The sequence below is a fragment of the Peromyscus eremicus genome, chromosome 18 (genome assembly GCF_949786415.1).
Source record: "Peromyscus eremicus chromosome 18, PerEre_H2_v1, whole genome shotgun sequence".
In the NCBI taxonomy this organism is placed as follows: domain Eukaryota; kingdom Metazoa; phylum Chordata; class Mammalia; order Rodentia; family Cricetidae; genus Peromyscus; species Peromyscus eremicus.
This window is the reverse complement of record NC_081434.1, coordinates 40,094,437-40,106,932: the sequence shown is the minus strand read 5'-3', so window position 1 is coordinate 40,106,932 and position 12,496 is coordinate 40,094,437. Positions and strand designations below refer to the sequence as shown.

Here is a 12,496-nt window from a genome sequence, read left to right as displayed (position 1 = left end):
CTGTGAGAAGCATGAGCACAGAGAGGCCACTCAGAATCCTTTCCCACAGGATGGATGCTTCTCTGATGTGCTCATCATCAGGGGCAGAGCCTGAAGGTCCATGTGACTTAAGTACATTGTTTATTATGCTCCTAGAAGGAAAATGGAGATGAGAATACAGTTTTCACCTCTGAGGTTAACAGCAAATAATGTATAATCAGCCAACCTGGCTGGTTGCTTATTTCAACACAATTCTGAAAGCTCACGGAATAAACAGCTCACAGCTGGTTTCTCATCAGCGTGTCCTTGACATCACCCATCCTCTACTCCATCTGTGCTATCTGGAGCTGTCTTGCCTCTGAGTCTGAATTCCAATTCAACTGTTTTTTTGCTATGGGACTTTGAACAAGCTCCCTAACCTCTTTGAGCTCAGCGTCTGTATTTGGAAATTGAGGACAACGATGGTATTTCCATCATGGGGCTACAGGACAGACTGGATCAGTGCATGTGAAGTCCTTAGCACAGCCCTACAGTAGAAATCACTCAGTGGTCAGCTGTTATCGCTGAGGCCGTCACTCAGGAGGGGAAGTCAGACGTGGAGGGTGAGGACAGCACCTTCCCCAAGTGGCTGCTCTTACCTGAGAGACAGAGATGGAGATCGGCTCGCCCTGGAGGGTCACAGCACTTGTGGTCACTTTGAGGTTCTCCAGCAGCAGCTGCTGGCAGGCGACCATGTGGTACCGAAGAACTTGGGACATGAGGCCCTGCTGGTCCCAGTCTTTGATCTGGAAAAGAAGCCAGGGAGGTAGGCCAGAGGCAGGAGCCTGTTGCTAGAACCTTCCTTCTGTCTCTTCGTTCCCACACTCTGAGGAGCTAGTGTCTGCTCAGGCAAGGGGGTGAGAATCGTAGGTGGGAGGGGTCTCGAGGGGGCTCTGGGCCAGCCTGTCACAGCACTGCTTGAAGGACGCCAGCGTCCTACAATGTCCTACAGAAAAGGATTTTGCTGGGAGATATGCTAGGAGAGACCACAGGAGGGCCTTCCTAGAGAGGAGGCAGGAGAAAGTCTTCCGGATTGGAGGCTGTGGTACATTTCTATTTGGATTCAAAATACAAAGACTACAATTATGAAGTCACTGTAATAAAAAGCTCAGAAAACTCCAGGCAGTGGTGGTACATGCCTAGAGGCAGGTGGACTGAGGCCAGCCTGGTCTACAGAGCAAGTCCCAGGACAGTCGGGGCTACACAGAGAAACCCTGTCTCCAACAATAACAACAACAATCCCATAAAAATTTTTCTCCCTCCTTTGAGGCTTTAAGTTAAAATAACCAAAGGTTAAATGATGTTAAACATTATTCTTGTGCCTTTGCTTTGCTGGTATCTAAAATATATGTATATAGAGAGGGGCAGTGTGTACAGTGGCTGAGAATAAATCCCTCCTCAACCACCTTCCAGCATGGGACCTCAGCAAAGTTACTTCCCTCAGTGTTCTCCACTGTAAAATGGGGATGACATTCAGCTACAGGCCTGATATGAGTATAAACGGAATACATGTCGGCCACGCCCCATTCTGATTGTGGCTGTCTATGGAGATGGAATACATGTTGTCCAGGCCCCGTTCTGAGTGTGGCTGTCTATGAGATGGAATACATGTTATCCACGCCCCGTTCTGAGTGTGGTTGACTATGGAGATGGAATACATGTTATCCAGGCCCCGTTCTGAGGTGGTTGTCTATGGAAATGTTAGCTGTTTAGTATATTTATAGGCGATCTCACATGGGGCACAGGGAACGACAGAAGCCGTGAAAGCTCCGGTCTGGTCATTCCTGCAAGTCAAGAACTATTTCAATTCCTTTAACTGTGAATCTTCTCTGCCCATCCACTTTTTTTTTTTTTTTTGGTCTCTAGAGAGTTTGGATTCCTTGATCACTTGAGACTTCTCCAATTTCCTACTCTGTCTAGAAAGCCTCTGGCCAGTGGTGCCCCAAACCCAAAGGCCTGTCAGGGATCTTCACCCAGACAAGCAGCCCCTTCTGCTGCTGGTCAGCTCTACCTGAGACTCAATGCCCTGTTCACAACATCACCACGGTGGGCTCCAGGCCACGCCTTTCCCCGAGCCCTTCCACAGCGCCAGCCTGGTGCTCACCCTGGGCTCCTGACTGAAGGAAGCAGAAGACGGCACAAACACGGTGAAGGGACCGGGTCCAGCCAGCTCTTGGACAGCGTGCTCCTGCAGGAAGGCAGGCGGGGCCACAGGTCATTCTTTCAGAGACAAGCTTAGCGGCTTCCTCTCTCACAGACACAGGGTGAGGCTCAAAGATAGGCCAGAGTCAGGGTTTTTGCCTCAGACTCAAAGTAAACCCAGATTCTATGCCGTCAAAATGGTGTTTTTTTTCTAATTATAAAATTAGCATGAGGCTATGAGATAAACGCCTCTGGAAGCAGAGGTGACAACCCTACCCATGAGTCCCATCAAAGATGACTCTAGCCTTTCTTCCATGTGACGGTTATACACTGCGATAATCACGTGACTGTAGTAACCAAGACCGACTTGGCTGTCTGTCAGCTTGCTGTCCTAAGACTGTAGGGCTGCTGTGGTGTTTGCGAGTCTCTCAAGCCTCATCCTTCAGTGCACCTGGGATTCCTGTGGCTGGTTCCCACAAGGCCAGCATGCTTTCACCTAACTAGCTGTCCCACTGGTGAGAGTGACTCTTTTTTTTTTTGGTTTTTCGAGACAGGGTTTCTCTGTGTAGCTTTGCGCCTTTCCTGGGACTCACTTGGTAGCCCAGGCTGGCCTCGAACTCACAGAGATCCGCCTGGCTCTGCCTCCCGAGTGCTGGGATTAAAGGCGTGCGCCACCACCGCCCGGCCGAGAGAGTGACTCTTGACTGTCAACTTAATTGGGTTAAGAAGCCCCCAAGAGATTGAGAAGCACACTTCTGGGTGTGCCTGAGAGGCCGTCTTCATAGACAGAGGAGACGCTGAGGTCTGACCTAATGGACAGGTTACCTCCTCCAGGGACCCATGACAGGCTGGAGGTGAAAGATTGGAGGTGGGGATGGGCTGAGCAGGAGAGCTTTCCTGGGAGCTGTATCTTGCCCTGCTCCTTCCGGGATGGGTATGCCTAGCCTGTGTTCTCTGCTTCCTCTCTGCTTCCTGTCCGCCATGGCAAAGTTCCTCTGCCACATGTTCCCGACACTATGATGCTCTGCCTCACACTGGCCCAGAAGCATGGACCCTTGCAAAAGCTATCCTCCACTGGGTTGTTTCTGTCAGGTGTAACAGCTGGGAACAGGTAGCTCACACACCCCATAATGTCTCTTTCTCTACTGCTGTGATAGACATTTTCATACACAGTCATTGTCACTTAACTATGGGACATGTTCTGAGAAATGTGTTCTTAGGCCATTTTGCTATTGTGTGACTCACACAGCGCAAGCCCTGCTCACGGTAAGAGCCCTGTGTGACGTATTCCTTAATCTTTCCTATTGTATTTTTACTGTACCCTTTCAATGTTTAGATGTGATGAGAGTCACAGACACTAATGGCTATGTGATTGCTTACACCTAAGACTTGAGAGACGGAGTTCACAAATGGCCAGCAGTGGGGCTGGTGCCACTGACCCTAGCTCTAGACTTTCTTCTGCCCTCCCTGACTCCGGAGGCTACAGCTTTATCTTATAGCTTGCTGGAGACCCGGCGTGTTGATATATGTATGCATACACGTGTATACACATATATAGTATACACACAGATTTATACATACACATATTTTAGTGGTGGAAATTGAATGCAGGGTCTGAGACATGCCTCAGAAGTAGACAGATACTTTCTTACCTGCAACTGGAAGAAATACTGCGAAGTTGTTGGGTCCTTAGAAAGTTCCTGCAAACAAAGACAGGGAAATGTCACTTGATCTGGGAATCACACACAGTAATATAGAGTTGTATGTGACAATCTGCCCACTGGAAAGCCACGAGATGGCTCTCTTCCAGCCTCACTGGGGGGCTTGTAGCTGATGCTCAGGATGACCGAGCGACACACTGAGTCCCAGGTCCTTTCTGGAATCTTATCCAATTTATGAAAGAAAGATCCAACCACTCCTCAAGGCACAGAACTTTACAAGCATTTCAAAAGGATCTCAAATCTTTACAAAACACACAAATGTAGTTGAGATCCTGTGAAGGTCAGTTATTGCATATGGCAGAATTGGCCTCCCTGACAAGAATGTTCAATCAGTCAGAATGCTTTGGCCTCTCTTTAACAATTTTCTGAGTGTTTGCAGAAACCAGAAAGTAGCACCCTGCCTCTTCCTCTATCTGCAGTGTAGGCAGATGGGGGCGAATGGCATGTATGCACATGGGCACACACATACCTTAGATACACCACACATTCCCCCATACTCCACACCTCCCCGTACACCACACACACACACATAAACACACACCCACACACCCACACATACCACACATACACCACAAATATACCACATACGCCCATATCCCACACGCATACCCCATATACTACACATACCATACACCACAAATACAAAATATACCATATACCATGCACATACATACACACACACACCATATATCACACACACATATATCCCATATACCACAAACACACTCCATATTTCATACATACCATACCACACATCCACACACTACACACAGTATGTCATACACAGTCACCACATTCTGTACACCCACATCAGATGTTATCACACCTACCACATACATCCTATTCACATACCGACCCAAAGCACGGCAATGCTTTGGCATTACTGCATGCTCGGTGTTCTTGGCATCCACCATCATTTAATTTTAAATTTAATTTTGTAAGAACTTGATAGAGCTGGTGTCCTGATCATTTTCTTTTCCAGATTCGAAGGGATGCATAGAAAAGTGACATCACTTGCTCCGAGTAAGTGACATCACTTGCTCTGAGTCACAGTGCTACCTCCTGGCAGAGCTGAGTCCAAACCCAGGTATTTCTGACTCCAGAGCTTTGCCAGTCTTAGCAGAGACACCACTCCCTTCCCAGGCCACAGGAGTTGCCTGGGTAGATCCAGCTCTTTCCAGTGCAAGCGATTTACAAATCCCCGGGGAACCTGGACTCTCAGCCATTTGGGAAGCGGAGTTGACTTCCCGGAGACGTGTTGTTACCCGGTAGATGCTGCCACGGCAGGTGAGTCCATCTCCCCTGTAGTTCTGCTTGCAGGTGCATATCCTTTCACCTTGTCCGGTGTGATTGCAGGTGGCAAATGGGCTGCAGCCGCCATTATTCTGGTAAAATTGCCAAGAGGTAGAGGAGGGGCTCAATCAGACCAGTACATCTGCCAACTTTGTTCATATTTGTTAAGCAATTTTGTGCTGAAATTTATATTTTGAGGGATGTGGGTACAGTTCAGTGGTAGAAACTTGTCTGGCATGTGCAAAGTGCTGGGCTCAATCCCTAGCAACACACACATGTGCATGTGCGAACACACCTACACATACCACACATATTTCATCTTACTCTCCAACTCTGATCAGTCTTCATTGGCTTTCCTGAACTTGCCTTATAGTGCCTTGGTTGCTGGCCATTTATTCAGGCGGCTTCTTATCCCAAGAGGGCATGGCATGTTCATATAACCAGATCTCCAGTCCTCTATGGATAAGTACCCTTCATGTTTGACCTTTAGGCTAAACTCTGATTGGGTCATAGGAAAGATGACAAAAAGCCAGTATAAAGCATAACCCATTGCCTTGCCCAAGAGCTCACAAGATGTGGAAGAGGAGGCCAAAATACAAAACACAGCCAGAGTGAGCCTCCCTGGGGGCATCTGCATGGACTTTGAACCAGAGCAGACTCCAGTGAGGAAGGAACATGGAGCCAGGAATAGAAGCTCCTGTGAGGAGCAGAGGAGCCGCTCAACAGGCTCAACACCCCTGCCGGGAAATCTTCCTTTCCCCTAGACTCTTTTCCAAAAACATTTGCTAAGTGTGATGGTTGTCAGCATCCCAGATTCCTACCCCAAGGGGACAAACTTCTATTTGCTGCCTAGAAAAGCAGACTCCAGGGTCATGAAGCTTCCAGCCAATGACCCCAGACTTTGACAGCTGCATTACCCAGCATGCTCCAAGGCCACACAGAGGTCTTTTCTTGTCACATCCCTCTTGATCTCTGTCCCCTCCAGAGGCCTGGGAGCCCCAGGGCATCCCTCACCATGAGGGCACTTGCTTGTGTGACCACACACCGACTCCTTCCTGTCTTCACAAAGCCTTTACCCTGAACACCAGCGCCATCCCCAGCACTGCGTGCCTCACGGAGCCTTCTTCTCTTCTTGCGGAGGTTTACATTCTCCCTCTCCCTCCCTCTCTCCCTTTCTCCCTGTCTATCCATCCACCCTCCTCTGTCTTTCCCTCTCATTTTCCTTTTCACTCACTCAGCCCTGTTATGATACACCAAGGAGGCCGGACCACCCGCTGGCATCCTGATCCTGGGCCTCTGGAGTGTGAGGATTAAATTTCTGTTCACGTTACCGGGTCTCCAGGATTCTGTGGTGGCAGCACTAAAGGGACAGAGGGTTTGGAACCGGAGAGTCCCTCACAGAAGCCCTGCTGCCTGGCTCTTGGTGGTAGGACTGGGGAGAAATTCATGGTTCTTGGACAGCTCCATGACTACTCTGTTCGCTTATCCCAATGTTTAGAGAATTTTTGCCTTTTGCTTTGAGTACTATCATTTAAAAACTGGAAAAATTCACATTAAAATTTCTGTTGTTCTTGCACAGCCAACGCTAGCTGGCATTGCTCCGAGCAACAGAGATCTGAGGCTCTGGAGATGGTACTCATCAGAGAGGAACCAAGTTTTCCATCTTCCTGCTGTGGTCCCTGTCCAGTACCCAATGCCCCTATGACTGGAATTGAGAGCTAATTCCTGAACATATGCTCCAAGAGGACAGCAAAAGAGCCTCTGGACCTCCAGGGCAGATGAGTCTTTTGGCCAATACAACATGGAGGAGCTGTTGTCAAGCAGCCAGCTGGAGTTGTCATAACAACGGCCCCACATCCCAGCTGCCTCTGTGTCCCAGGTCCTGTTGGGCCTCACAGTCATTTCATGTAGAGGACACTGCTCTCTTGAGCTTGCCAGACCAAAACAAGGAGGCAAATGGACGTGCTTGGGGAGGAAGTCCACGTGTTCTCACAGCCCCAGGTGGAAGTGCTCAGGCAGAACAAGCCATCAAAGCGTTTGGTCCACAGTGTCGGCCCAGGGCTAGACACACAGGGGTTTGGGCTCTGTATCATGTACTAGCTCCATGGTCTCTGATAAGGATCTTTACTCTCGACAGCCAGAGACAGGAAGAAGTGCCCCACTCCAAACATGTCTGGTCCTTAAGCCCCAAGTCACCTGTAACTGTGACCTTATTTAGAAAAGCATTTAATGTCATTAAGGGTCTTGAGATGGGGCTCCTTAAACCCACAGGTGTCTGTGGAAGAACAGAAGACAGACGTGGAGGTGAGGAGAGCCAGAGGCTGCAGTCTGCAGCTACAGGCAGGAATACTGGAGCCACCAGCAGCAAAAAGAGGCAAGGAAGGATTCTGCCCCGGAACGTTCAGACGCATCCTTGCTCACACTGATTTTAGATTTTAGCCCTCAAGAATCATATATAAATTTATAAATTTCTGTGTCCTGCCTGTGTTAAATTTTACAGCAGCCCCTATTGTGATGGTCAGTTTGAACTGTCAGTGTGACACAGTCTAGAATCAACAGGAGAGGAGCCTCAGTGAGGGGCTGCCTAGATCAGGCTGGCTGTGAGCATGCCTATGGGGGATAGCTTTTTACAAAAGCTACTTATTTATTTTTATGTGTATAGATGTTTTGCCTGCGTGTATGTCTGTGTACCACATGTGTGCCGGGTGCCCAGGGACTGGCATCCTCTGAGACTGGAGGAGCAGACAGCCGTGAGCTGCCATGTGGGTGCTGACAATGGCATGCTGGCCCTGTGAAGAGCAGCCAGTGCTCTTAACTGCTGAGCCATCTCTCTAGGCCCTATGGGTGGATTATCTTGATTAAGTTAACTGAGGTGGGATGATCTGCCCGCTGTGGGTGGTGCACCCTCTAGGTAGGCGATTCTGAACTGTATGAATGGAAACGGTGAGCTCAGCACAGGAGAACATGTATTAGCTCATTGCTCTCTGACCTTGGCTATGATGTAATGTCACCAGTTCTCCCAAGCTCCTGCCACTGTCACTTCACTGCAGTGATGGACTGTGACCTGGAACTGTGACCCAGATGAATCCCTTCGGCCCTAGTTTGCTTTGTTAGGGTATCAACAGGAAATGAAACTATGACGCCTAGGAAAATAATTCACAGATAGAGTCTTTTCATCAGTAAACTGGGGTTAGTGGTGTAGAATATTATTCTAAGGTGTGTTACTTTGTTTATGTTGCACTCTGTGAAGCTGTGTTACTTTGCCTGTCTAAAACATCTGAATGTCAAATAAAGAACTGAATGGCCAATAGTGAGGCAGGAGAGAGAAATAGGCGGGGCTGACAGGCAGAGAGAATATATAGAAGAAGAAATCTGGGAGGAAGAAGCAGCAGCCAGAGGAGCAGGAGGACTCCAGGGGCCAGCCACCCAGCTACACAGCAAGCCATGGAGTAAGAGTAAGATTTACAGAAGTAAGAGAATGGAGAAAAGCCCAGAGGCCAAAGATAGATGGGATAATTTAAGTTAAGGAAAGTTGGCAAGAAACAAGCCAAGCTAAGGCAGAGCATTCATAATTAAGAATAAGCCTCTGTGAGTGATTTATTTGGGAGCTGGGTGGCAGGCCCCCCAAAAGAGTAAAAACAACAAACAAGTTAGTCCTGGTCCCACTGGGTATCAGAAGAATTAAATGAGAGGAAGCATGGAAACCCAGATGTCTAGAGAGCAGCACATATCAATGTCATGTTGATGCAGGTTGTCAGAGGCCTGGATGACCAAAAGTGTCCCAGATGTGACGTGCCGGGGCATGAAGCTTATGGACCGTCTTACTCCAGTGGAGGCATGGGCCTGGGGTAGGTTGAACAGCAGGAGACAGCTTGTCCAGTTTTCAGACCTAGCTCCTACTGGGTTAGTACAACATGGAGCTGGTCTGCAGTCAAAAGTCATGGGAGAACCAGAAGAAATGTTTTGGTGGGCGATGGAGGCTGCTCACAACAGGATTGCCAAGAGGTTATGCTTGTGCAGAGGTCATGGAGTTCATGTTGCTGGGTCCTGAGATCTCTCTAGCTGTCTACTGACGAGGGGCAACACATCTGAGCTAAGCAGGATAAAAATGGTGTGTTCCCCTGGGCACATTCTTAATAGCACGGAGGTAGCTTAAGCAGGAAAGACACAAATCTGGGTAGTAGAAGCTATGCTCAGGTGCGTGTGTGCGTGCGTGTGCGTGCGTGTGCGTGCGTGTGTGTGTGTGTGTGTGTGTGTGTGTGTGTGTAAAAGATAAGAAAATTGACAGTTGGCTTCTCTATGGATGTGGTGGGTTTTGTTTTGTTTAAACTAATTGATTTGGAGGGCTGTTTTAGGTTTACAGGAAAACAGAATGGAAAGTGCAGACATTCCTATAGAGACACCACCACTCCCTGGTTTTCCGCATCATAACACCTTGCATTGGTCAGCTGTACATCGGCTGGAATCGAGGCACTGATATTAAAGTCCATAGCCAGCGTGCTGGCCCACTCTAGCTGGTGTACGTTCTGTGGGTCTTGACAAATGTATACTGTGCCCAACATCAAAGCTTCCTTAGAGTCGTTTCCTAGCCCGAAGAACTCCTCATGGCTCCCTTATTCACCCCACCCTCTCCTAACTTCTGGCCACGGATTGGTCTCCTCACGGCCCCTGCAGCTTTTACTTTCCCACAACCTAACTCTGTCAGGGTTAGTCTCAACTGCCCTTCTCTTCTTCCCTATTTGGTACGTAAAGAAAAAACAGGAAACAAAAAACTCAGGCAATAGATCAGCATTCCATCACCCATCACTGTGGCTAGGGAACCAGATTCTGAGCAGGATGCCAGGGCTTGTTAGTTGACTCCTGAATGCTTCTTAGCGCTCCCTATACTTTGGATACTAATTAAGCTGGTTGGGACACTTGCATCAGATGAATGCTGGACCAACTCCGTATAACTAGGTCCCTCCCTTCAGAATCTTGTAGCCAAGGGGGCAGGCTGTGGGGTACCAGCCTGTTCTCTCTGTTCTCTCCAGTATGACCACGGCACACAAGAGGAGAAGTGAGCCTCATTACTGAGAAGCAGCTCTGCGATTCCAAGGGAAGAACACTTGGCCTCTGTTCCCCAGGAGGTAGGAGAAGGCTCCAAGGCTACGGGCCTGGAAGCATACTCACGGTTAAACAGACATCGATGAGTGTGCAAGCCTTCCCATCTCCAGTGTACTTTGGCAAGCAGTTACAGACGGCCTGTTCGGGAGCAGAGGCAAACGGTCATTGAACAGCAGGTTAGTGTTCTGGGTCTCAGACTGGAATGTGACTGTGGAATGGAAGCATGAGAAGGGACTATTTCTTCCTTCCTTCCTTCCTTCCTTCCTTCCTTCCTTCCTTCCTTCCTTCCTTCCTTCCTTCCTTCCTTCCTTTGTAATACCTAGTCTAGTATACTCGAGTTCTAGATCTCACAGACACATCCTTATCACCAAGATACCTTCTTTTTTGATGGGAAGAGAGCTAAGCTGGAATACTGTCTTATCTCCAACAAGAAGGAACTCAGACACCAGTGCCAGCATATGCTGAGGGGAAGGCTTTGCAGCTCCCGGGATATACACAGGAAAAGAAGCCGCCACACCTGTTCCATGGACAAGGAAGGCAGCCGGAGCTTGAGGAAGGGGATGCTGTTTGCAGGGGGTTGGGAGCAGGACCCCACAGGCCTGATGGCCACTTGTTAGAACTGGAATCCGCAGGCGGGGCTAGCCAGGGCAATCTGGGCGGGTTCCCACTGTTTCTCTTCTTCCTTCTCCACTGGCCCCAACCTTGTCTAAGCATTTCCCAACAGGCCTAGCAGCTGTCTCATCTCAGCTGGGGTTGTATTCCTAGAGTTCAGTTCACCATCGCTGCCTTCCAGGTCTGCAGGAACACTGTTAGAGGGCCCAGGGGCCAGAAACCTTACAAGAACAATTTCCTCATTCCATGTATATAGGAACTCTAATGAGATGTGAAAATATGTGAGATGTGAGTAAAAGTCCAACAGAGATTGTTGAGACTTTCTGATGATGAAATACACACACACACACACACACACACACACACACACACACACACACACACAGGCACCTTCCAAGTTTTAAAAAAAATTTTTTTTTAAAACTTAAGATGCTTAGGCACCTGCTCGATCTGCCCATTGAGGGACACAGCGCTGCAGTCTCCTAAGAGGCTTGGTGAGCTCCGAGGGACATTTCTTGGGTATCTGACTTCTTACCCAGGGTCATGACGTATGCACTGCCCTGCCTGGTCATTTTGTGTGTTTACCATGGGTCTGGGACTGAGAGAGGCAGAGTGTGGGTCTTTGCTCCTCCGTTGCCCCTGGATCCTTTTGCTCCATGGCCACCACCCCTTGCTGGAGTCCTCTTATTTTCCTACTCCCCCAAACTCACTTGCCCCAGGGTAGCTGCACAACTGTCTGTGTTGGGGGCCATATCAATGCAGAAAGACTGTGAGCTCCTGGCATGGCACAGTGCCCTCCAGAGCCTGGAGCCAAAGAAAAATGGGAGGCATTCTGGGGATCAGAAAGCTGAAAGAAAGGGGAACATTTCTGGTGAAACCTCTAGGTGCTTCTAGGATCACGGGGGGTTGCAGGGGAGTCCACCCCACTTTTAGAAAGCCCTTCTCCTAGTCCCTCCCCTCAGACTGCCTCTTGTGCTTTCACTGTCTGCCCTGCAGTGGTTCTGGCTGCAACTGGGTCCAAGGTCTGTTCCACCCTTCTTTCCGTTAGGCCTGGGTCTTATGACTCAGGAGTTTCCTCCCAAGAAGCCTCCAGGAGGCGACTCACCTGACTGGGCCCTGTCTGTGTGCACTCCGCGTTCTTGTCACAGCCGCCATTGTTCTCCAAACACGGGTTTATCTCTTGAAAACAAAAGCCAGTGTGTTACGAGAGTCGAGCTTTATGTCTGTGAAGAGGCATTCTGAGGGCATTCCGCAGAGACCGGAGATGGCTTGGATAACTGACCAAGAGCAGCAGGTGTCTACGTGGGACTCAGTTTTCTGGAACTTCAGAGGCAGAAAAATTCGGGGTGGGGGGATGGTTTCTCAAAACTGACCCTCCCACTGGGTTGGGCGAATTCTAGCAGAGGCACCATCTGTGGGCTTAAATTTGACCTTCTGTGGAATGAATATGAATGTTTTGAAGGCGAATCTTAGCACCCAGTCCACCAGTGCAACAGATGAGGAGCCTTGGGAACTTGAGTACAATCATCTGCAACATCACAAAGACTGGTTTAGAGGACGCTCAGTTTAGGCCATCCTGAGAGGAGCAGACAGCTCGAAGGCAGAGC

The 12,496-nt window shown here is 49.1% G+C and overlaps 1 protein-coding gene across 1 annotated transcript in view; it reads right to left on the bottom strand.

The window, feature by feature from the left end:
* Positions 1 to 12,496, bottom strand: part of Stab2 (stabilin 2) — a 169,046-nt gene that overhangs the window by 32,978 nt on the left and 123,572 nt on the right. The window contains exons 43-48 of the mRNA XM_059245218.1: positions 11,995 to 12,068; positions 10,344 to 10,415; positions 5,147 to 5,266; positions 3,813 to 3,860; positions 2,123 to 2,206; positions 618 to 764 (exon numbers count right to left, since the gene is read on the bottom strand). Of these exons, the coding sequence (XP_059101201.1) occupies positions 618 to 764; positions 2,123 to 2,206; positions 3,813 to 3,860; positions 5,147 to 5,266; positions 10,344 to 10,415; positions 11,995 to 12,068 (545 nt within the window). The remainder of the gene's footprint in view (positions 1 to 617; positions 765 to 2,122; positions 2,207 to 3,812; positions 3,861 to 5,146; positions 5,267 to 10,343; positions 10,416 to 11,994; positions 12,069 to 12,496) is intronic.